This window comes from Scyliorhinus canicula, chromosome 11, assembly GCF_902713615.1.
Source record: "Scyliorhinus canicula chromosome 11, sScyCan1.1, whole genome shotgun sequence".
NCBI lineage: Eukaryota > Metazoa > Chordata > Chondrichthyes > Carcharhiniformes > Scyliorhinidae > Scyliorhinus > Scyliorhinus canicula.
The window spans coordinates 100,381,748-100,408,390 of NC_052156.1; the positions used below are offsets into that span (position 1 = coordinate 100,381,748).

The 26,643-nt window shown below is 50.2% G+C and overlaps 1 protein-coding gene across 2 annotated transcripts in view; it reads right to left on the bottom strand.

The window, feature by feature from the left end:
* The window catches only part of cfap54 (cilia and flagella associated protein 54), a 763,542-nt gene that overhangs the window by 56,642 nt on the left and 680,257 nt on the right, over window positions 1-26,643 (bottom strand). For both annotated transcript variants that reach the window (XM_038810895.1, XM_038810894.1), the window contains one exon: window positions 20,187-20,390. In XM_038810895.1, coding sequence (XP_038666823.1) covers window positions 20,187-20,390 — 204 coding nt within the window. The remainder of the gene's footprint in view (window positions 1-20,186; window positions 20,391-26,643) is intronic.

Sequence of the window (26,643 nt, forward strand, 5' to 3'; positions counted from 1 at the left end):
GCAACAGCAGCAAAACAAATTTAACAAAGCATAATAGGATGTGAAATGTTCAGCCACAGGTAGAAATCTGCCTCAAGATAGCAGTAGCTAATATCAAAAGGTCCAAATGAGATGTGTCTCTTTCCAGTAATGAGTCTGGAAGGCATTTAGAGAAGATTCAAATGTGAATCTCTTATGTAGAATTGGCCAGACGATCAGAAGCAAGGAGGGCAGTTAACATCTAGCAAGCTCAGGAAACAGCCAGGCTAGTTTCCCAGCTAGCAGCCAGAAGTCAGTTTACATCAAACAAGCCTTTAAGTCTCAGAGCCAAGGCAGTGCAGAAAACCTTAAATATCTTCATTGGACCAGGAAAAGACATTTCGCAGACTGGAGTATCATTCTTATTTTGGGTGGTAACTATAAGCTGGTTTTAACTTTTACATTTATTTAATTTGGATGTTGTTTGGGGAAACGGGGATGTCTTATCGAGTTCAGAAATCATAGGTATACGCTGGAATAAGGGATACATTCAGCATAAACTATGCGTACTTAGTAATTCATATACTGTAATTGTCTGAGAGTAGAGTAGTTCTGTTCATATGTATTTATTTTTTCTTTACTTTAATTAATAATCTTTAATAATTAGGGGGCGGTGCGGTAGCCAACTGGTTAGTACCATCGTGTCTCAGCTCCAGGGTCCCAGGTTCGATTCCCGGCTTGGGTCACTGTCTGTGCGGAGTCTGCATGTTCTCCCTGTGTCTGCGTGGGTTTCCTCCAGGTGCTCCTGTTTCCTCCCACAGTCCGAAGATGTGCAGGTATGGTGGATTGGCCATGATCAATTGTCCTTAGTATCCAAAAAGGGTTGGGTGAGGTTGCTGGGTTGTGGGCATGGGGTGGAGGTGTGGGCTTAAGTGGGAAGCTCTTTCAAGGGCCGGTGTAGACTCGATGGGCCTAATGGCCGCCTTCTGCACTGTAAATTCTATGATTCTATGATACGACGGACCTGGACAGGGTAGATAGGGAGCAGCTGTTCCCCTTAGTTGAAGGGTCAGTTACAAAGGGACACAAGTTCAAGGTGAGGGGCAGGAGGTGTAGGTGGGATTTGAGGAAATACTGTTTTTACCCAGAGGGTGGTGACGGTCTGAAATGCTAATGCCTGGGAGGGTGGTAGAGGCGGGTTGCCTCACATTCTGCATTCTTTGATTTGGTCCTTCAAGCCTGCTCTATCATTCAATTTGATCATGGCTGATCCTCTCACCCAATGTCATATTCCCGCCTTCCCCCCTTGTTCCTTGATGTAACTAAAATCTGAAAAAAATCTCTTTCTTGAATACATTCAATGACTTGCACTCCACAGCCTTCCATGGTCGGGAATTCCACAGGTTGACTAGCCTTGGAATGATGAAATTATAGAATCATAGAATTTACAGTGCAGAAGGAGGCCATTCGGCCCATCGAGTCTGCACCGGCTCTTGGAAAGAGCATCCTACCCAAGCCTACACCTCCACCCTATCCCCATAACCCAGTAACCCTACCCAACACTAGGGGCAATTTTGGACACTAAGGGCAATTTAGCATGGTCAATCCACCTAACCTGCACATCTTTGGACTGTGGGAGGAAACCGGAGCATCCGGAGGAAACCCACGCACACCCGGGGAGAACGTGCAGACTCCGCACAGACAGTGACCCAAGCCAGGAATCGAACCTGGGACCATGGAGCTGTGAAGCAATTGTGCTAACCACTGTGCTACCGTGCTGCCCAAATGTTTCCTCATCTCAGTCCCAAATTGTCTATCCCTTATCCTGCGACTGTGTTCCCTGGTTCTAAATTCCCCAACCAGGGAAAACATCCTCCCTGCATCTAGTCCATTCAGCCCTGTTAGAATTTTACATACGTTTCAATCAGGTCTATTCACCCAGTGAGGCCCAGTTGAACCAATCTCTCCTCATGGAACAGTCCCACCAACTTTGGGATCAGCGTAATGAACGTCCCTCGGTGGCAAGTCCTTTCTTAGGGAGACTAAAACTCCACACAATACTCCAGGTGTGGTGTCACCAAGGCCCTGTATAACTGCAGTAAGACATCTCTACTTCTGAACTCAAATCCACTTATAATGAAGATGGTAGCCATGATGTGGAGATGCCGGCGTTGGACTGGGGTGAGCACAGTAAGAAGTCTTACAACACCAGGTTAAAAGTCCAACAGGTTTGTTTCAAACACGAGCTTTCGGAGCACATCTCCGAATGAGGATTCACCTGAGGAAGGAGTAGTGCTCCGAAAGCTCGTGTTTGAAACAAACTTGTTGGACTTTAACCTGGTGTTGTAAGACTTCCTACTTATAATGAAGGCTAACATAACATTTGCTTGCTGCACTTGCCTCTCTGCTTTCATTGACTGGTGTACAAGAACACCCAGATCTCTTTGTACATCCATACTTCACAATATATGACTATTTAAATTATACTCTTCCTTTCTTTTTTTCCCACACCAAAGTGTATAACTTCACATTTAGCTGCGTTGTACTGCATCTGCGATATGTTTGCTCACTCACTCAACTTGTCTAAATCACCTTGAAGCCCCCTTGCGTCCTCCTCACAACTCAAAATTCAGCCCAGTTTCGTCAGCAAACTTGGAAATATTACATTTGGTTCCCTCATCCAGGTCACTTATATATATTGTGAACAGGTGGGACCCAAGCACTGATCCCTGCAGTGCCCCACTAGTCACCCGCTGCCACTTGGAAAAAGATTCATTTATTCACACTCTGTTTCTTGTCTGTTAACCAAGGTTTGATTTCCGGCAGAGTCACTGTCTGTGCGGAGTCTGCACGTTCTCCCCGTGTCTGCGTGGATTTCTTCCGGGTGCTCCGGTTTCCTCCCACAGTCCAAAGATGTACGGGTTAGATGGACTGGCCATGCTAAATTGCCCTTAGTGTCCAAAAAGGTTAAGTGTGGGTTACGGAATAGGGTAGATACGTGGACTTCAGTAGGGTGCTCTTTGTAAGGGCCGGTGCAAATAAAAAGGGCCAAATGGCTTCCTTCTGCACCGTAAATTCTATGACTATGACTAATTCTCGATCCATGCCAGTGCATATCCCCTATCCAATGTAATTTTGCCCAATAACCTCTTATGAGGGACCTAGTCAAAAGCCTTCTGAAAGTCCAAATACACCGGGCGAGATTCTCTGCACTCCCGACGGTGCGGAGAATAGCGTGGCTCGTAAAATTTTACGGCCATGCTGTTCCGACGCCCTCCCGCTATTCTCCCCCCCCCCCCCCACGCCCAACTCCCGACACGAATCGCTGCCGCCGTTTTTTTACGGCCGGCAGTGATTCACAGCTGATAGATGGGCCGAGTTCCCAGCCCTTTACGGCTGTTTTTACGAACGGCAAACACACCTGGTCTGGCCGTTCGTAAAAACGGCCGTAAACACTCGCATTTTATAACCATGGTACCGATTGGCACGGCAGTACCACGGCCGTGCCAAGGGTGCCATGGGCCCGCGATCGGTGGGCACCGATCGCGGGCAGCGGGCCCGATGCCCGCGCACTATTTCTCCTTCCGCCGCCCCGCAGTATCCATTTGCGGGGCGGCTGAGGGGCAACCCGGCCCGCGCATGCGCGGGTTTCGCGCAAATGCGCGATGACGTCATCCGCGCATGCGCGGGTTGGAGTCTTCCAATCCGCGCATGCGCGGCTGACGTCATATGACGCATCAGCCGGCGCTAACTCCGGCAAGCGGGCTTAACGAAATTCGTTAAGCCCGTGATGCCGGAGCTTACGGCGTCGGGCTGCTAGCCCCGACCGGGGACCAGAATCGGTTCCCGGTCGGGAAGGGGGGGGCTGGCGTCAAACCCACCCGGGTTTGACGCCAGCCTTACGATTTCTCCCCATATGGGAGAATCTCGCCCACCACATCCACTGATTCTCCTTTATCTATTCTACTAGTTACATCCTCAAAAAAAATCCAGTAAATTTGTTAAGCATGATTTTCCTTTCATAAACCCATGCTGTTTTGTCCAATCCCGTTAATGCTTTGCAAATATGCTGTTATCACGTCTTTTATAATAGATTCTAGCACCTTCCCCATTACTGATGTCAGGCTAACTGATCTGTAATTCTCGCATTTTCCATTCTCTCCATTTTTAAATAGTGGGGTTACATTTGTCACCTTCCAATCTGTAGGAACTGTGCCAGAGTCTATAAAATCTTGGAAGATGATTCAATACATCCAATATTTCCAGTGCCATTTCCTTTATTTAAAAAAAATCTATTTGTGGGTTCTGGGTGTCGCGGGCAAACCAGCATTCATTGCCCATTCCTAGTTGCCTTGAGAAGGTGGTGGTGAGCTGTCTTCTTGAATACTGCAGTCCTTATGATGTAACACCCACACTGCTGTTAGGAAGTGAGTTCCAGGATTTTGAACCAGGGACAGTGAAGGAATGGCGATATATTTCCAAGTCAGGATGGTCAGTGGCTTAGAACATAGAACATAGAACAGTACAGAACAGGCCCTTCGGCCCTCAATGTTGTGCCGAGCCATGATCACCCTACTCAAACCCACGTATCCACCCTATACCCGTAACCCAACAACCCCCCCCCCCTTAACCTTACTTTTATTAGGACACTACGGGCAATTTATCATGGCCAATCCACCTAACCCGCACATCTTTGGACTGTGGGAGGAAACCGGAGCACCCGGAGGAAACCCACGCACACACGGGGAGGACGTGCAGACTCCACACAGACAGTGACCCAGCCGGGAATCGAACCTGGGACCCTGGAGCTGTGAAGCATTTATGCTAACCGCCATGCTACCGTGAGGCCCTGGCTTGGAGGGGAACTTCCAGGTGATGGTGGTCCCATGTTTCTGCTGCTCTTGTTCTTCTAGATGGTAGTAGTTGTGGGTTTGAAAGGTGTTCCTGCAGTACATCTTTTGGATGGTACACATGGCTGCTACTGTTCATCAGTGGTGGAGAATTTGAATGATTGTGAAAGGAGTAACAGTCAATTGGGCTGCTTTGTCCTGGATGGTGTTGAACTTCTTGAGTGTTGTTGGAGCTGCACTCATCCAGGCAAGCGGAAAGTATTCCATTACACTCCTGACTTATGCCTTGTAGATGGTGGACAGGCTGTGGGAAGTCATGGGATGAGTTACTCACCACACGATTCTAAGCCTTTGACTTGCTCTGATAGTCACCATATTTATATGGCTTGTCCAGTTCAGTTTCTGATCAATGGTAACTCTCAGGATGTTGATAGTGTTGGATTCAGCAATGGTAATGCCATTGAATGTCAAGGAGCATTGACTAGATCCTCTCTTATTGGAGATGACAAATTTTACTTGCCACTTGTCAGTCCAAGCCTGGATTTTGTCCAGGTCTTGCTGAATTTGGACGTGAACTGCTTCTGCATCTGAGGAGCTGTGACTGATACTGAACATTGTGCAGTCATCAGCGATCATCACCACATCTGACCTTATGAAAGAAAGGTGGTCATTGATGAAGCAGCTGAAGATGTTTGGGTCTTGGACACTACCCTGAGAAACTCCTACAGTGATGTCCTGAGACCAAGATGATTGACCTACAACCACCACAACCATCTTCCTTTGTGCCAGGTACGACTCCAATCAGCGGAGGGTTTCCCCCCGATTCCCATTGACTCCAGTTTTGCCCGGACTCTTTGATGCCATACTTGGTCAAATACTGCCTTGATGTCAAGGGCAGTCACTCTCACTGGCGTTCAGTTCTTTTGTCCATGTTTGAACCAAGGCTGTAAAGCTGAGTGACTCTGGCGGAACCCAAACAGAGTCCATGAGCAGGTTATTGCTAAGTAAGTGCTGTTTGATAGCACTGTTGACGACCCGTTCCAACACTTTACTGACGATCGAGTGTAGACTGATGGGGCAGTAACTGGCAGGTTAGATTTGTCCTGTTTCTTGTGTACAGGACAGATCTGGGCAATTGTCCACATTGCCGTGTTGATGTCAGTGTTGCAACTGTACTGGAACAGCTTGGTTAGCAGCACGGCAGTTCTGGAACACAAGTCTTCAGCTCTATTGCTGGAATATTGTCAAGGCCCATAGCCTTTGCAGTATCCAGTGCCTTCAGCCATTTCTTGATATCGCAAAGAGTAAATTGAAGTGGCTGAAAACTGGCATCTGTGATGTTGCCAAATGGGCAGCACGGTAGCATTGTGGATAGCACAATGGCTTCACAGCTCTAGGGTCCCAGGTTCGATTCCGGCTTGGGTCACTGTCTGTGCGGAGTCTGCACATCCTCCCCGTGTGTGCGTGGGTTTCCTCCGGGTGCTCCGGTTTCCTCCCACAGTCCAAAGATGTGCAGGTTAGGTGGATTGGCCATGCTAAATTGCCCTTAGTGTCCAAAATTGCCCCTAGTGTTGGGTAGGGTTACTGGGTTATGGGGATAGGGTGGAGGTGTAGGCTTGGGTAGGATGCTCTTTCCAAGAGCCGGTGCAGACTCCATAGGCCGAATGGCCTCCTTCTGCACTGTAAATTATATGATAACCTCCAGAGAAAGTAGAGACGGATCATCCACTTCGCACTTCTGGCTGAAGATTATTTGAACAAAGAACAATAGAGCACAGGAACAGGTCCTTCTGCCCTCCAAAACCACATCGGCCACAATACCAACCTTTGCCAAAACCCTCAGCACTTCCTTGTGCCGTATCCCTCTATACCCATCCTATCCATGTGTTGTCAAGATGCCCTTTGAATACCGTTAATCTATCTGTTTCCACAACCTCCCCTGGCAATGCGTTCCAGGCACTCACCACGCTCTGCGTAAAAGCCTGCCTCGCACATCTCCTCGAAACTTTGCCCCGCAGTCCTTAAACCTACTGACCCCTCCACCCTGGGAAAGAGTGCCTGCCATCCACTCTATTCATGCCCCTCATAATCTTGTAGATCTTTATCAGGTCACCCCTCAACCTCCATCTTTCCAATGAAAACAGTCCTAGTCTATTCAGTCTCTCCACATAGCTAACACCCTCCAGACCAGGCAACATCCTGGTAAACCTCCTCTGTACCCTCTCCAAAGCCTCCACTTCCTTCTGGTAGTGTGGCGACCAGAATTGTGTGCAATGTTCCAAGTGCGGCCTTACCAAGGTTCGATACCACCGTTGCATGACTTGCCAGTTTTTATACTCTATGCCCCGTCCAATGAAGGCAAGCATTCTGTATGCTTTCTTGACTACCTTGTCCACTTGTGTTGTCACCTTCAAAGATCTGTGGACCTGCACGCCCAGATCTCTCTGACTTTTTATATTCCGAAGAGTTTTGCCATTTACGGTATATTTCCCCTCTATGTTAGACCTACCAAAATGCATTACCTCACATATGTCCGGATTAAACTCCATTTGCCATTTTTTTTGCCCAATTCTCCAACCTATCTATGTCCTGCTGTATCCTCTGACAATCCTCAACATTATCTGCTACTCCACCAACCTTGGTGTCATCCGCGAACTTACTAATCAGACCGGCTACATTTTCCTCCAAATCATTTATGTACACTACAAACAACAGAGGCCCCAACAGAGATCCCTGTGGAACACCACTAGTCACAACCTTCCATTCAGAAAAACACCCTTCTACTGCTACCCTGAAGTCCATGTAAACAACATCCACCGCCCTCCCCTCATCAACCATCTTTGTCACCTCCTCAAAAGACTCGATTAAGTTAGTGAGGCACGACCTCCCCTTCACATAACCATGATGTCTATCGTTATGAGTCCATTTCTTTCCAAATGGGTATAAATCCTGTCCCTGAGTATTCTCTCCTTGTTGTGAATGTTTCAGCCTTATCTTTTACACTGATGTGCTGGGCTCCTCCATCATTGAGGATGGGGATATTTGTGGAACCTCCTCCTCCAGTGAGTTGTCCCTCCATCATTCATGGTTGGATCTGGCAGGACTGCAGAGCTTCGATCTGATCCTTTGGTTGTGGGATCGCTTATCATTTGTTTCCTATGTTGTTTGGCATACAAGAAGTCCTGTGTTGTAGAATCACCACGTTGAAAGCGGATTTTTAGGTATGCCTGGTGTTGCTCCTGGCATGTATGCCTCCTACAATCTACGTTGAAACAGGATTGATCCCCTGACTTGGTGGCAATGGTAGCATGGAGGATATGCCGGACGATAAGGTTACCATAAGGTTTAGGAGTAGCATGGTAGCACAAGTGAATAGCACTGTGGCTTCGCAGCGCCAGGGCCCCAGGTTTGATTCCCTCCTGGGGCCCTGTCTGTGTGGAGTCTGCACGTTCTCCCTGTGTGTGCGTGGGCTCCCTCCGGGTGTTCAGGTTTCCTCCCACAGTCCAAAGACGTGCAGGTTAGGTGGATTGGCCATGATAAATTGCCCTTAGTGACTGGGTTACGGGGATAGGGTGGAAGTGAGTGCTTAAGTGGTCGGTGCAGACTCGATGGGCCGAATGGCCTCCTTCTGCACTGTATGTTCTTTGTAATTCTATGTATTGCTATGTTACAGATTGTGGTTGAATACAAATCTGCTGCTGATGGCTCACAGCGCCTCATGGATGCCCAGTATTAAGTGTTAGATCTATTCAAGATCTATCCCATTTAGCAAGGTGGTAGTGCTACACAATACAATGGAGGGCATCCTCAATGTGAAGATGGGACTTCATCTCCATCTGTGGGGTGGTCACTCTATCGATACTGCCATGGAGACATGCATCTGCAACAGACAGGTCAGTGATAATGAGGTCATAGATTTATCATAGAATTTACAGTGCAGAAGGAGGCCATTCAGTCCACTGACCCTTGGAAAGAGTACCCTACTTAAGCCCCACGCCTCCACCGCTTTATCCTGGTAACCCAGTAACCCCACCTAACCATTTTGGAAATTAAGGGGAATTTAGAATGGCCAATCCACCTAACCGGCACATCTTTGGACTGTGGGAGGAAACCGGAGCACCCGGAGGAAACGCACGCAGACATGGGGAGAACGTGCAGAGTCCACACAGACCGTGACCCAGCCGGGAATCGAACCTGGGACCCTGGAGTTGTGAAGCAACTGTACTAGCCACTATGCTACCATGCTGCCTTGAAAGTGTGTCTTCCCCCCTTGTTGGTTCTTCCATTACCTGTCGCAGACCCAGTCTCAGACCCAGTCTCGTGGCTATGCCCTTTAGGACCCGGTCAGCTCAGTTTCTGGTGGTACTACTGAGCCACTCATGGTGATGGACACTGAAGCCCCCTGCCCAGAGTACATTGTACACCTTGCCACCTCAGTACTTCCTTCAAGTGGTGTTCAACATGGAGGAGTACTGATTCATCAGCTGGTTGGAGGGGTGCCGCGGGGGAACATGGGAATCAGCAGGATGTTTCCGTGCCCATTTTTAACCTGGTGACATGAGACTCCAGTGTTTATGTTGCGGACTCCCAGGTCAACTCCCTCCCAACTGTATGCCACTGTGCTACCACCTCTGCTGTATATATCATCCTGGTGGGACAGGACATACCCAAGAATGGTGATGGTGGTGTCTGGGACATTATCTGAGAGGTATAATTCCATGAGTATGACTCCCAATTTTGGTGCAAGCCCTCAAATGTTATTAGAGTCACAGAATCCCTACAGTGCAGAAGGTGGCCATTCGACTGTTCGAGTCTGCACCAACCCCTGAAAGAATATTCCACCGAGGTCCATTCCCCCGCCCATCCCACCCTATTCCCTTAACCTTGTAACCTAACCTGCACACGGCTGGACACAAGGGTGATTTATCATGGCCAATCCATCTCACCTGCACATCTTTAGACTGGGATGAAACCAGTGCACATGGAGGAAACCCACGCAGACAAGGGGAGAACGCGCAAACTCCAGACAAACGGTCACCCAAGCTGGAATCAAACCTGGGTCCCTGGCGCTTTGAGGCAGCAGTGCTAACCATGTGGCTTTAAGCAGGACTTCACAGGTTCAACAGGGCTGGGTTTGCCATTGTGGTTTCTGATGCCTTGATCGATGCTGGGTGGTCCATCCAGTTTCATTTCTTTTTGTTCTATTTAGTTGCAGTTGGATGCACCTCCTGCTCACATGGCCGCCAGGGACATTGGAAGTGTCCATGACTTCCTAATTAGAGCAAGATGTGCAAATCACTGGTGTAAGTTCCGCTGCCATGATCTCCCTTTGGATTATGCTTAATACTTACTCTTCTTGAAGAATACTGGTTATGCTAGGGACAGTATTTCACTCCGAACACTCCCACTGCAATGCAAAGACTTTGCTGTAAGTCTTTGGAGATCTTACTTTAAGTCTTAACTTTACTTCCCTTTGGAGAGCAGCACGGTAGCACAAGTGAATAGCACTGTGGCTTCACAGCACCAGGGTCCCAGGTTCGATTTCCCGCTGGGTCACTGTCTGTGAGCAGTCTGCACGTCCTCCCAGTGTCTGCGTGGGTTTCCTCCGGGTGCTCCGGTATCCTCCCACAGTCCATAGACATGCAGGTTAGGTGGATTGGCCATGATAAATTGCCCTTAGTGACCACAAAGGTTTGGAGGGGTTATTGTGTTAAGGGGATAGGGGAAAGTGAGGGCTTAAGTGGGTTGGTGCAGACTCTATGGGCCGAATGGCCTCCTTCTGCACTGTATGTTCTATACTACTTTTGTTACACAGAAACAAGAAACAGGAGAAGGCCATTCAGCCCTTCGAACCTTCTCCGCCATTCATTATAATAATGGGTGATCATCAAGCTCAATACCCTGATCCTGCCTTCCCCCCATATCCCTTGACCCTTTTAGCCCCAAGAGCGTTATCTAATTCCTTCTTGAAATTACACAACATGTTGGCCTCAACTGCTTTCTGTGGCAGTGAATTTCACAGATTCGCCACTCTCTGGGTGAAGAAATTTCTCCTCACCTCAGTCCTAAATTTACCTGTTTTTTTAAATATAAATTTAAAGTACCCAATTAATTTTTTCCAATTGAGGGGCAATTTAGTGTGGCCAATCCACCTACCCTGCACATTTTTTGGCTTGTGGGGGCGAAACTCACGCAAACACAGGGAGAATATGCAAGCTCCACACGGACAGTGACCCAGAGCTGGGATCAAACCTGGTACCTTGGCGCCGTGAGGCAGCAGTGCTAACCACTGCATCACCGTGCTGCCCTAAAAAATTAGGCCCTTAAGGGCCCAAAAGATAACCCCTAGTTTTGGATACCCCACCATCAAGAATATTCTTTCTGAATCTACCCTGCTAATCCTGTTAGAATTTTGTAAGTTTCTATGAGATTCCCCTCACTTTTTAAAACTCCAATGAATGTAATCCTAACCAATTTAGTCTCTCCTCATACGACAGTCCTGCCATTCCAGGAATCAGCCTGGTAAACCTTCGCTGTGCTCTCTCCATAGCAAGAATATCCTTCCGCAGATAAGAAACCCAAAACTGCACACAATACTCCAGGTGTGGCCTCTCCAATGCCCTATACAATTGCAGTAAAACATCTCTATTCCTATTCTCAAATCCTCTCATATGTAGGCCAACGTACCATTTGCCTTCTTTACTGCCCGCTGTACCTGCGTCCTTACTTTCAAAGACTTATGCACAAGGACACCAAGGTCTCACTGAGTATCCACCTCTCTCAATTTACACCAATTCAAGTAATAATCTGCCTTCCTATTTTTGCTACCGACGCGGATAACCTCACATCTATCCACATTATACTGAAGAGTAGCACAGTGGTTGGCACTGTTGCTTCACAGTGCCAGGGTCCCAGGTTCGATTCCCAGATCGGGTCACTGTTTGTGCGGAGTCTACATGTTCTCCTTGTATCTGCGTGGGTTTCCACCGGGTGCTCCGGTTTCCTCCCACAGTCCAAAGACGTGCTTAGGTGAATTGGACATTTTCAATTCTCCCTCTGTGTACCTGAACAGGCGCTAGAATGTGGCGACTAGGGGCTTTTCACAGTAACTTCTAATTTGGGGATAGTACATTTAATTCCCTCATCCAAGTCATTAATATATAATGTGAACAGTTGGGGTCCCAGCTGCGGTACCCCGCTAGTCACTGCCTGTCAATTGGAAAAAACCCACTTATTCCAACTTTTTACTTCCTATCTGCCAACCAAGAACTAGGATATGGGCCAAAGGCAGGTTTATGGAGTTAAGCCATAGATTAGTCAAAATCCCATTAAATGGCAGGCAGGCTCGAGGGGCTGAATGGTCTACCCCCTGTTCCTATAAGCCTAAAGGCTCCATTCAAATCTACATTGATCTAATACACCTTAACAAGACAAAATTAAATAGAAAGACAAATATATTCAAAGACATCGGTAGATGAGAACCTGGCCAAACTTGCAAAAAGCACCATCTTCATCAAACATGACTCCCACAGTGGGTTTTGGCAATTGCCATTGGACCAATAAGTCCAAATTCCTAACTACGGTCATGGTGCGCTTTAGATTGGACTGTTTTACCCCTCTGCCATTTGGCATCACATCAGCCATTGAACTATTCCAAAGGACAATGTGCAATATACTGCAGGGCATTGATAAAATTATATACCACATGGATGACATCTTAATCGATTGGTCATGAAACAAGGCCACAACGAATAATAATCTTTATTATTGTCACAAGTACGCTTACATTAACACTGGAATGAAGTTACTGTGAAAATCCCCTCAACGCCACTTTCCGACGCCTGTTCGGGTATGCTGAGGGAGAATTCAGAACGTCCAATTCACCTAACAGACACGTCTTTGTGGGAGGAAACTGGAGCACCCGGAGGAAACCCATGCAGACACGGGGAGAACATGCAGACTCCGCACAGACAGTGACCCAAGCGGTAATTGAACCTGGGACCCTGGCTCTACGAAGCAACAGGGCTAATCACTCTGCTACCGTGCCACCCACTCGTGCTGCAAGAGGCTGGCTTGATACTCAATAGTATAATTCTAGGCCCACAATGCAGTTCACAGAAACATACATCTAAAATAGAAGTAGTAGAAGGCCACTCGGCCCTTCAAGCGTGTTCTACCACTCATTATGATCATGGCTGATCATCAAACTCAATGGGCTGGATTCTGCGACTCCCCGCTGGGTCGGAGAATTGCCAGGGGATGGCGTGAATCCTGCCCCCGCCGTCTCCCGAAGTCTCCGGCACCGGAGATTTGGCGAGGGCGGGAATCGCGGCGCGCTAGTCGGCGGGACCCCCCCCCGGCGATTCTCCGGCCCGCGATGTGCCGAAGTCCCGCTGCTATAATGCCGGTCCCGCCGGTGTGAATCAAACCACCTCCCTTCCCGGCGGGACTGGCGGCGCGGGCGGGCTCTGGGGTCCTGGGCGGGGGGGGGGGGGGAGGCGCGGGGCAATCTGGCCCCGGGGGGTGCCCTCACAGTGGCCTGGCCCGCAATCGGGCCAACCGATCGGCGGGCGGGCCTGTGCCGTGGGGGCACTCTTTTCCTTCCGCGTCGGCCATAGACTACGCAATGGCCGACACGGAAGTGACCCCCTCCCCTGCGCATGCGTGGGGATGACATCAGCAGCCGCTGATGCCCCTACTTAGGCGCGGACTTCCGCCGGCCGGCGAAATCTCTTCAGCTCCGGCTGGCGTGGCGCCAAAGGCCTTCCACGCCAGCCGGCGGGACGGGAACCACTCCGGCGCGGGCCTAGCCCTTCAAGGTGAGGACTTAGCCCCTAAAGGTGCGGAAAAAAACGCACCTTTGAGGCGGCCAACGCCGGAGTGGTTCACGCCACTCCATCCCGCCAGGACCCCCCGCCCCGCTGGGTAGGGGAGAATCCAGCCCAATATTCTGATCTCGCCTTCCCCCACATCCCTTAATCCCAAGTGCTATATCTAATTCATAGTTGCCTGTCTTTGAGTGGCCGGCAACCCTCAAGAAGCAGGATTTCCCACCCCAGTTTCCTTGATGTGAGGGAATGCCTGCTGCTGCCCAGTTAATTTGACTGGTTTTCCCACAAGCAGACAACACAGGGCACTTGCTGACTCTCCGCTGGCAGGCAAGTCCTTGATCACCTACATTAAATCCTGCATCCAGTCACTGTTGCTTGTTCTCAGGCCTCTCCTTTTGTCTTATTTTTTTTTTATTATAATTTTTATTGGAATTTTTACAGAAAATATAAAATATAACCACAAACAATGAAATGCAACAAAATAACCCATAACAACCGTAACACCCCCCAGACCGTATCAACACATGCATCAGATCCCCCCCACCGCCCCCCCCCCCCAACCCCAACAAGAGAACTTAAAAATAAATTAAAATTAAATAGACAAACATAGTCATCGTCCCCGCCACCCACCACCAACCCACCCCCCCTCCCCCCCCTCCCCCCCCCTCCCCCCCCTCCCCCTCCCCCCCCTCCCCCCCCCTCCCCCCCCCCCCTCCCCCCCCCCCCCTCCCCCCCCCCCCTCCTCCCCCCCCGGGTTGCTGCTGCTACCAACCCAGTACCCTATCGTTGAGCCAGAAAGTCGAGGAAAGGTTGCCACCGCCTAAAGAACCCTTGTACCGATCATCTCAGGGCGAATTTGACCTTCTCTAGCTTGATAAAACCCGCCATGTCATTGATCCAGGTCTCCACGCTTGGGGGCCTCGCATCCTTCCATTGTAGCAAAATCCTTCGACAGGCTACTAGGGACGCAAAGGCCAGCACACCGACGTCTTTCACCTCCTGCACTCCCGGCTCCACCCCAACCCCAAAAATCGTGAGCCCCCATCCTGGCTTGATCCTGGATCCCACGACCCTTGACACCGTCCTCGCCACCCCCTTCCAGAACTCCTCCAGCGCCGGGCATGCCCAGAACATATGGGCATGGTTCGCTGGACTCCCCGAGCACCTGACACACCTGTCTTCATCTCCAAAGAACCTACTCATCCTCGTCCAAGTCATGTGGGCCCGGTGCAGCACCTTGAATTGATGAGGCTAAGCCGCGCACACGAGGAGGAAGAATTAACCCTCTCCAGGGCATCAGCCCATGTCCCATCTTCGATCTGTTCCCCCAGTTCCCCCTCCCACTTAGTTTTCAGCTCCTCTACTGACGCCTCCTCCACCTCCTGCATAACCTTGTAGATATCGGATATCTTCCCCTCTCCGACCCAGACCCCTGAAAGCACCCTGTCACTCACCCCCCTCGCGGGAAGCGCAGGGAATCCCTCCACCTGCCGTCTAGCAAATGCCTTTACCTGCAGATACCTGAACATGTTTCCCGGGGGGAGCCCAAATTTCTCCTCCAACTCCCCCAGGCTCGCAAACGTCCCGTCGATAAACAGGTCCCTCAGCTGTCTGATGCCCGCTCTGTGCCAACCCTGAAATCCCCCATCCATGTTCCCCGGGACGAACCTATGGTTCCCCCTTAACGGAGCCTCCATCGAGCCCCCCACTTCTCCCCTATGTCGCCTCCACTGCCCCCAGATCTTGAGGATAGCCGCCACCACCGGACTCGTGGTATACCTCATGGGAGGGAGCGGCCACGGCACCGTTACCAGGGCCCCCAGGCTTGTATCTCCACAGGACGCCCTCTCCATCCGTTTCCATGCTGCCCCCTCCCCCTCCATCACCCACTTGCGCACCATCGACACATTGGCCGCCCAGTAGTACCCTGAGAGATTGGGTAACGCCAGCCCCCCCCCCCCCCACCCCCCCCCTCCCCCCATCTCTACCCCGCTCCAAGAAGACCCTCGGGGTGCCATGCGCCCAAACAAAGCTCATGATGCCGCTGGTCACCCTTCTAAAAAAGGCCCTAGGGATAAAGATGGGCAAACACTGAAAGAGGAATAAGAACCTCGGGAGAACCGTCATTTTGACGGACTGCACTCTACCCGCCAACGATAGCGGCACCATGTCCCACCTTTTAAATTCCTCCTCTTTCTGCTCCACCAGCCTGGTGAAGTTAAGCTTATGGAGAGTCCCCCAACTCCTGGCCACCTGCACCCCCAGGTATCTGAAACTCTTCACTGCCCTCTTAAACGGGAGCCTACCAATTCCCTCCTCCTGATCACCCGGGTGCACTACAAATACCTCGCTCTTGCCTAATTTTAGCTTATAGCCCGAGAAGCCCCCAAATTTTGCTAACAGCTCCATCACCAGTAACAGCCTCCCCGAACAGGCGCCGGAATGTGGCGACTAGGGGCTTTTCACAGTAACTTCATTTGAAGCCTACTCGTGACAATAAGCGATTTTCATTTCATTTCATTTCATTTCATTTTCATCACCCCCGGCATTCCCCCTTCTGGGTCCGCCACATACAACAGCAGGTCGTCCGCATACAGCGATACACGATGTTCCTCCCCACCCCGCACCAGACCCCTCCATCTCCCTGACTCCCTCAACGCTATAGCCAGAGGTTCAATCGCCAGTGCAAAAAGCAAGGGGGACAGGGGGCACCCATGCCTGGTCCCACGATAGAGCCTAAAGTACTCCGATTTCCTTCCATTTGTAACTACACTCGCCATCGGAGCCGCGTAGAGCAGCCTCACCCATTTGATGAATCCCTCCCCAAATCCAAACCGCTCCAGCACCTCCCACAGGTACCCCCAGTCAACTCTATCAAACGCTTTCTCCGCCTCCCCCTCCACTGCCGGCATCATGATAACATTTAGCAGTCTCCGCACATTCGTGTTGAGCTGCCGCCCCTTGACAAATCCTGTCTGATCTTCGTGTATCACCTCTGGCACACAACCCTCTATCCTGGTGGCCAGGATCTTCGCCAGCAACTTAGCGTCAACATTGAGGAGCGAGATAGGCCTGTATGATCCACACTGCAAGGGGTCCTTATCCCGCTTTAGGATCAGAGAGATCAGCGCCCGCGACATCGTCGGGGGCAAAGCCCCCCCCCCCCCCCCCCCCCCCCCCCCCCCCTCCCATGCCTCATTGAAGGCTCGCACCAGCAGGGGGCCCACCAGGTCCGCATACTTTTTGTAAAATTCCACCGGGAACCCGTCCGGCCCCGGGGCCTTACCTGACTGCATTTGTCCAATCCCCCTGACTAGCTCCTCCAACTCTATCGGCGCCCCCAGCCCCTCTACCAGCCCCTCTTGAACCCTTGGGAAACATAGCCTGTTCATGAAGCTCTCCATCCCCTCTCTCCCCATCGGAGGTTCCGACCGGTACAGTTCCTCGTAGAAGTCCCTAAAGACCCCATTTACTTCTGTCCCCTTCTGCACTACATTTCCACCCCCAACCTTCACTCCACCAATTTCCCTAGCCGCACCTCGCCCACGGAGCTGATGCGCCAACATCCTGCTCGCCTTCTCCCCATACTCATAAACCGCGCCCTGCGCCTTCCTCCACTGTGTCTCCGCCTTTCTGGTGAAGTCAAATTTGGCCTGCAAACTGCACCGTTCCCCCAGCAACCCTTCCTCCGGTGCCTCCGCGTATCTCCTGTCCACGTCCAGGAGCTCCCCCACCAGCCTCTCCCTCTCCTTCCTCTCTCTCATTTCCCTGTGGGCCCGGATGGAGATCAGCTCCCCCCGGATCACTGCTTTCAGAGCCTCCCAGACCATCCCCACCTGGACCTCCCCCGTGTCATTGGTATCCAGATACCCCTCAATACTTCCCCGGACCCTCCTACACACCTCCTCATCAGCCAGCATCCCCACATCCAGGCGCCAGAGCGGGCGCTGGTCCCGCGCCTCCCCCATCTCCAGATCAACCCAGTGCGGGGCATGGTCTGAAATCGCTATGGCTGAGTACTCGGCATCCTGCACCCTCGGGATCAATCTCCTGCTCAGGACGAAAAAGTCTATTCGGGAATAAACCCTTTGGACATGAGAGAAAAAGGAATACTCCCGGCTCTCGGTCTCCCAAACCTCCAGGGATCCACCCCTCCCATCTGGTCCATGTATCCCCTCAGTACTTTGGCCGCCGCCGATCTCCTACCCGTCCTTGAACTGGACCGGTCCAGTGGGGGATCCAGTACTGTGTTAAAGTCTCCCCCCATGATCAGGCCCCCTGCCTCCAAGTCCGGAATGCGGCCCAACAAGCGCCTCATGAAGCCAGCATCGTCCCAATTCGGGGCATATACATTAACCAGCACCACCTTCTCTCCCTGCAGCCTACCCTTCACCATAATATATCTGCCCTCCTTGACCGACACCACCACAGCTGCCTCGAACGCCACCCTCTTCCCCACCAGAATCGCCACCCCCCGGTTCTTTGCGTCCAATCCTGAGTGAAAAACCTGCCCCACCCACCCCTTCCTCAGACGAACCTGGTCCGCCACCTTCAAGTGGGTCTCCTGGAGCATAGCCACGTCCGCCTTCAACCCCCTCAGATGAGAAAATACCCTGGTTCTCTTAACCGGCCCATTCAGTCCCCTCATGTTCCAGGTAATCAGCCGGATCAGACGGCAACCCGCCCCCCTCCCCCGCCGGCTAGCCATAGCTTATCGACTGCTCGCCCCAGGCCAGCACACCCCCCCGAACCGTTCCCCATGGCGATAACGCCTCTCCTCTACCCCCCCGGCCCACACCAGCTCCTTCCTGGTCATTCCAGCAGCAACCCGGTGTCCCCTCCCCCAGGCTAGGACCCCTCCTAGGCCGCGACGCACCCTCCATAGTACTTCTGTGAGTCAGCTGACTTCTGCTGACCACGGCAGCTCCCGCCAAAACCCATCCCCTCCCGGCATGGGATCATCCCCCTCTTGCCACACCTCCTTGGCACCGCTTCAGCGCGGGAAAGAAGACCAGTAGAGGCCACGCCCCCACCGCCAGCTCCACCCCCCCCCGCCCCGCAACGCGGGAAACCAGAGGAAAGCCCGCGCTTTCACGCTGCCACACCCCACCCTTCTGACGCAGCCCCCCAAAATCCAGTTTCACCACAGCCCCGAGCCGCGTACAGAAGAGAACATATAAAACACAAACCCCCAACATTCCCCACCTAACCCACAACCATACCCAACAAACAAACCCACCCGTAAACAGAGCAAACAGAAAACCAGCATACATAACACACATGTCGAAGTTATAAAAGTTGAAACAAAACAGCAACAGCGGAAACAACGACGGCCAAAGTATGTCCCCAGACCCTAGTTCGAGTCCAGCTTCTCCGCCTGTACAAATGCCCACGCCTCCTCTGGGGACTCGAAGTAGTGGTGCCGGTCCTTGTATGTCACCCACAGGCGCGCAGGCTGCAACATTCCAAACCTGACCTGCTTGGCATGAAGCACCACCTTCGTCCGGTTGAACCCGGCCCGCCGCTTAGCCACCTCCGCACTCCAGTCCTGGTAGATTCTCACTACCGAATTCTCCCACTTGCTGCTCCTCGCTTTCTTGGCCCAGCGCAGCACACACTCCCGGTCGCTGAATCGATGGAACCGCACCAGCACCGCCCTCGGGGGCTCATTTGCCTTGGGCCTCCTGGCCATCACTCTGTGAGCTCCCTCAAGCTCCAGGGGCTAATGGAAGGACCCCGCTCCCATCAACGAGCTCAGCATCGTGGTCACATACGCTGGGAGATCCGACCCCTCCAGCCCCTCCGCCAGGCCCAGGATCCTCAAATTCTTTCGCCTCGTGCGAACGTCCAGCTCCTCCAAGCAGTCTTGCCACTTTTTGTGAAGTGCCTCGTGCAACTCCACTTTCCCCACATGGACCACGGCCTCCTCCTCCCTCTCAGCGGCCTGCTGCTGCAACTCCCGAATGGACGCCTCCTGGGCCGCCTGGGTCCCAAGCAGCTTGTCGGTAGTTGCATTCATGGAGTCCAGCAACTCAGCCTTCAGCTCCGCAAAACAGCGCAGAAGAGAGGCCTGCTGCTCCTGCGCCCACTTCCACCAGTCCTCGGGTGTCCCGCCGGCCGCCATTTTGTCCTTCTTCTCCTGCTTTTCTTGGGGAGCTTCTGCAGCTTTTTCCTTCGCCCCACTCCAGGTAAGCACCATAAATTATGGGGAAAGCTCCTCTAGACACCTTCCCCCACCGGGATTCGTCGAAACAGCGCCGTTTGGGGCCCTCAAATCGGCCCAAAAGTCTTTAAATAGCGGGAGCTGCCGAACATGCGGCTTAGCTCCGCATAGCCGCAACCAGAAGTCCTCCTTTTGTCTTATTAATCAACAATTAGTTGTTATTCATTAGTTTAATTAATTAATTGTTAAGACTTTATTTGGTTAAATTGTGCAGCTCTCCTGAATTGCACAGGGAAGTGTGTTTATCACTTGACACTTCAATTGCTGTAATCCCTTAGACTTTTTATCTGTCAATCTCACAAAAATAAAGGCTGGATATCTTACCTGGAAGTAGATTAATGTTGTACAGCCTGTGGAGGTGGTTAATGTAATGTAGAAGCTGGATTGATTTCAGTTTTTCTGCAGCCTTTCTGTATGATGCCATCATATTTGGATTTTCAACTGGTGCCATTTCTTTATTTTCCTGTCCCTTTTCTTCCACTTTTACTCCTTGTATGGCAGTTAAGGTTGGCAGCAATTCATCATTTTCTACAGAAAGACCATGTGCAACAGAAATGAAAAATGGTATGGAAAAAGCTAACTGAGAATGACGTGTTCTTTGGACCAATGTAAGTAGTTGATTACATTTTAAAACATTTTATTTTTTAACAATGTTTTTATTGGTTTTCTCAACTTTTATGTTACCTATTTCAGTTTGTATGATTAGTTTACAGGTTTCATAGCCACCCATAGGGTTTGGAAAGGCAACTAAGGAGAGACTGACCTTACACGCCAAATATAGACTAAAGTACAATGAGAGAATATACAGACCAACACGTCGGGAGGGCCGTCGTGAACTCGGCCAAATTTCACAACGGCCTCGGAGGCCGCTCCTCGCCCCCTATTCTCCCCTCCCAGCGGGGTCAGGAGCGGCGCTCCGTAACTCTCGGCCGCGGGGGCGTCGCGCCAAGAATGACGTGGCCGGCGCACCTAATGACGTCAGCCGCGCATGCGCAGGTTGGCCGGCTCCAACCCACGCATGCGCGGCTGACGTCATGACGCTGACGGCATGAACCCGCGCATGCTCGGTGGCCGTGGCGGCTTGATCTTGCGGGGCGGCGGAGAGGAAATAGTGCATCCGATTTGGACGCCGGCCCGACGATCGGTGGGCACCGATCGCGGACCTGTCCCCTCCCGAGCACAGTCGTGGTGCTCTTTCCTTGCAAGGCCACCTACAAGCCTCAAACGGGCGTCTCACTCCCGTTTCACGATGGCAGCGACTAGGTGTGTTTGCCGCCGTCGTGAAACGGCCGCGAACGGCAGGCCGCTCGGCCCATCCGGGTCAGAGAATCGCTGTTCGCCGTGAAAAACGGCGAGCGCCGATTCTTCCGAGCCGGTGGGGGGGGGGGGGGTGGGGGGTGAATCGCGGGGGGCGCCCCGGGGGGGGGGGGGCGTGAAATTTGTCGGGGGGCCCTCCCGCGATTCTCCCACCCGGCGGGGGAACGGAGAATTGCGCCCCACATATTTATAGCTACTTATTTCTCCCCCTTCCGTGGCCATGGGCCTCATATGGTTGTTCTGTGTCGGCTACCTCTCCTGATGTGCCAATCTGAACCTCTCGAGTAAATCTATTTCCCAGAGGTTTCTCAGACCTACCTCTTTAATTCCTGTTTTATTTTATTCCTTGCCGACTCTTACCTTGTGTCTGACTTGTGTGTGTCTGGGTACAGGGTGTGACAGGGTCTTGGTATTGGGTAGTCTGGAAGACCATTATCCTGTTATTTCCTCATATATTCATCTTTTCTTCATTTTATTCTATAATGGTTTGTTAACATTTTACTTATAAATCTGGGCCGGGATTCTCCCATTCCCCGGCCACGTTCGGACGCCGGCTTCAAAAGCAGTGCGAGCCACTCGGGCGTCAATGGGCTGGCAGGCCCAGGTATTCAACACTTCCAAGGAGTGGTGTCCGCTGCTCCTGCGCTCGAAAGCAGGTGCGCCACGGCCGGCGTGGGTCTGCGCATGCACGCCACAACCAGCATGAGTCCGCGCATGCACATGGATTGCCGTCTCCGCGCCGGTAATATGGCAGAGCCCTACACGGGCCCGGCACGGAGGAACATAGGCCCCCCACGGAATTAGCCCGCACGCCGAGAGGTAGGCCCCGATCACGGGCCAGGCCACTGTGGAGGATCCCCGGAGTCAGATGCCCCCCCCCCCCCCCCCCCCCCCCCCCCCCACACCAGGACGCCCCTGCAGCTAGAACTGAGGACCCGCCGGGTGGGACCATACATAACCCATGCCGGCAGGACTTGGCCGAACTCGGCGGGCACTCGGCCCGTTGAGGTGTGGAAAATCGGCGGGGGGGGTACTTTCAATGGCCCACGACTGGCACGGCGGCGAGCGTGCGGGCGCCAGAGAATCGGCGATCGGCGGCCCGGCATCGAAGCAGCGTGCCGTGATTTTCACGCCCCCCGCCGCGATTCTCCGACCTGGCACGGGATCAGAGAATCCCGGCATCTGTATAACTCATTGGAGCACTCAAGGTTTAGAGATGTTCGGAAATGACAAAATATTGGTTAATTCACTTATGTTGGGACTCTGGGATCTATCGGGTAGAATTGAACGTGCACTTGCCCAGGATGTCGTAACAGCTGGCAGACCTGTTGATTTTTCAAACATTTTCTGTTTTCATTTCAGATTTCTAGCATTCACTGTATTTTGTTTTTATTATCTGAATATTGTCCAGAGACTGGATTCTCAGCCCCGCGACGCCAGCAGCGCAATCGGGTAGAGAATCAGGCATCCGGCCAAGATCAAGGTTAGCACTGGGCAACAAACCAACCACTCTGCTCCGGTCCCCCGGAGAGATTTAAAGAGAGTTAAGTGTATTCCAAACACCCCTCCCTTTCATGTTTGAGTGATTTTGAAGTGTTGAGCTGGAAATTGACAGAACCTAGTGTAATTGAAAATACAGAAAAATGTGTCATTTGAAACATGGAAGTCTGGCAATATCTGGTCTGAGAGAAACATGAGAGGATACAGGGAAAGATCCCACAAAAGGTTAATAGCAGCTGCAAAGAGCAGGATTATAAAATGCAGATTCTTTCTCACAAGCAGGCTTAGCAAACACACAGGATTCATGTAATAAGCTAAAACAATGGCTCACACCTTCATTTAATGTAACTATCTTAGAAAGTATCTGGAAAAGCATGGATGAGAGTTTCAATTGAATTAAGTGACGAATGTTTAAAACAGGCAGGTCTTTCAAGTCATAACCAAGAAAATTTTTAGCATACAGTTAAAAGCAAAGGTTTCACACCTTCACTGAAATTAACTCTCTTAGTAAACAGCTGGAAAGGATGGATATGTTCAGTCGAATTTGGTGTCAATTCTAAGTGTGAAATTCTACTAACATCAAGTCAATTAAAAGAAAATTGGAGACAACCTGTCTATGAGAGACATAATTTAAAGTCAAAATCAAAGGCAAAGTTATGAACTGGGGACAATTGGAAAATTAAATTATTCAAATGTCAGAAATTAAAAGTAACACCTATTGAACCAAAGCATCTTTGAACATCACAAAGGACAATGTAATCAGATCCGAGAGGTGAGGCCATGCCAAAAATGAATACTTAGTTGTTTACATCAAATGTTTACATCAAAGATACTTTTTAACAATCATAAAGTGAAATAAGTGACCAGATAAAAACTTAAAAATTGGTAGAAAGAGAATATAAACCCAGGGAGCAGAAGCAGACCAGCAACAGGACAGGAGGGGAGTGAGAATCCCTGTTCACCATTTAGAATGTCAGCCCTTTTTGGTATAGGGGGAATTCTAAGAATAGTGGTGAGTTTTCAAAAACACTACCTCTCTTTGAAGTGGTTGGTGTTTGGAAGCATTGTGGTCTCTGAACTTAGAGTTTAAGGGAGTTGAATGTGTCATGTGAGTACCCCTTTGAGAAAAGTTTGGTCTCTTATCATGTGACTGGTAGCACAGCTTCAGTGATATCATTTTGTGGGTGGAGTTGGTCTGTGGCTGTCAGGTGAGAAGGGGTTTTGTTTGGTTTCAGTTTTTGTTTGGTTATTTTGGACTGCAGAAGGAAGAAGTGTATTCCCTGTTTTCATTTGAAAAGGTGTCCCAGGGAAAAGCACATTTGGTGTGGCAAACTGCCTTGTCATCTGCAAAGACTTCTGTAAAATACAACATTGCACCCGGAATTATGTGTTAACGTAGGAGGCGACCAATTTCAAAGTCAGCAGCGAATTTTGCTGAACATTTATTTCATATTCCATGCTGTGGAACTTCAGGAGGACTGAAGAAATTGAAGAATAAGTCATTTGGTACAGTTTTCGTAATTCTTTTGCGAGTGCTCCGATCACTTGTACTTCAGCTTCGTTTTAATGGTTTTCAGTGTGACATTTTTTTCGTTTGTCCAGTCAATCTGGCACCCTGTGTATCCCATGATTTCTGGTTTGTCAAAGAATAAAAGTCCAAGCTTATCAGGCCATGATTCCAGCTGGTATATTTCGTAATTACCTCATTTGTAAAATACTCATTAGGCTCAAACTTAAATTCCAAAGTGAAGCTCATTGGCTGTTCTCGCTCTGAACATTTAATGTTCACATCCTGTGGATGCTTTAAAATGGGCTCATCATGCTCCTATATCATACCATTGAGTATATACAATTTCTTCAAGACTGTTAACCAAAAGTGTGGAATTCCCTTTGGCTCTTCCATCTCTTCATCTGATTTGCTGTCCTCTGTCTGGACTTTTGCTTGTTTCATATCAAATGACTACACCAGCATATGAGATTTGTAGAATTTGGCTGGCCAGTTGCTGTCTGGTACGTACAGCCGCTCAACTAAGTTCAGGGCCCACACACATCCGTTCCTACGATGGACTCGCTTTTCATGTCGACAATGGAAAATGGTAACATATGCGTTGTGTTGTGCCTACTTAATTCACCCAGCATCTCAATCTTCTTCCTTTTTTTTATTTTAGAGTACCCGATTCATTTTTTTTCCAATTAAGGGGCAGTTTAGCATGGCCATTCCACCTAGACTGCACATCTTTTGGGTTGCGGGGTCGAAACCCACGCAAACACGGGGAGAATGTGCAAACTCCACACGGACAGTGACCCAGAGCTGGGATCGAACCTGGGACCTCGGCGCCGTGAGGCCGCAGTGCTAACCCACTGCGCCACCGTGCTGCCTTTCAATCTTCTTCCTATCGTAGTGTATCGACAGTCATGTTTTTTTTGACAACTTTCGGCTTAATATGCAGTCTGTGCAAAATGGACAAACTGAAGAGGTTGGCCCTCGTTCCCATGTCAAGGTCGCAGTTTACCAATGTATCATTCATCTACCCTAAGGTTTTCCACTTGATTTTGATGGCAACAGGTTTGTCCTTACTATTGTTGAGACTTTTCGGAAGGACATCTTCACTTTTATTGGTCGGATTCCTCTGGTCCTTGGCTGAAATGAGATTAATAAAGAAAGCATCTCATCAACCGTGTTAACTGATCTGATTTGGTCCACTGGAGGATGCAAAAATCATTGCTTTGCAAATGATTTGTAAGCCACATCTGTACTTTTCTAGATGCTGGACATTGCCGTGGACCATGTCGGTTGCCACATTTCTGGCATAAAATGGTGGCACCTGTCGGCTGTTTAAAATGGCCACCTTTCTTGTTGAACTGCGTCAAAGTGCTGATTTGCTGTGCAGCCAACTCACTTGCATGGCAAATCTTAATTGCATTTTACAATTTCAAGTCTTCCTCCCGTAACAATCTTTCCCGGAGCTTATCATTCGATGCATGGCATTAAGGGTAAAGTAATAGCATGGATAGAGGATTGGTTAATTAATAGAAAGCAAAGAGTGGGGATTAATGGGTGTTTCTCTGGTTGGCAATCAGTAGCTAGTGGTGTCCCTCAGGGATCCGTGTTGGGCCCACAATTGTTCACAATTTACATAGATGATTTGGAGTTGGGGACCAAGGGCAATGTGTCCAAGTTTGCAGATGACACTAAGATGAGTGGTAAAGCGAAAAGTGCAGAGGATACTGGAAGTCTACAGAGGGATTTGGATAGGTTAAGTGAATGGGCTAGGGTCTGGCAGATGGAATACAATGTTGACAAATGTGAGGTTATCCATTTTGGTAGGAATAACAGCAAACGAGATTATTATTTAAATGATAAAATATTAAAACATGCTGCTGTGCAGAGACACCTGGGTGTGCTAGTGCATGAGTCGCAAAAAGTTGGTTTATGCAACAGGTGATTAAGAAGGCAAATAGAATTTTGTCCTTCATTGCTGGAGGGATGGAGTTTAAGACTAGGGAGGTTATGCTGCAATTGTATAAGGTGTTAGTGAGGCCACACCTGGAATATTGTGTTCCGTTTTGGTCTCCTTACTTGAGAAAGGACATACTGGCACTGGAAGGTGTGCAGAGGAGATTCACTAGGTTAATCCCAGAGCTGAAGGGGTTGGATTATGAGGAGAGGTTGAGTAGACTGGGTCTGTACTCGTTGGCATTTAGAAGAATGAGGGGGGATCTTATAGAAACATATAAAATTATGAAGGGAATAGATAGGATAGATGGGGGCAGGTTGATTCCACTGGCGGGTGAAAGCAGAATGAGGGGGCATAGCCTCAAAATAAGGGGAGGTAGATTTAGGACTGAGTTTAGGAGGAACTTCTTCACCCAAAGGGTTGTGAATCTATGGAATTCCTTGCCCAGTGAAGCAGTAGAGGATCCTTCATTAAATGTTTATAAGATAAAGATAGATAATTTTTTG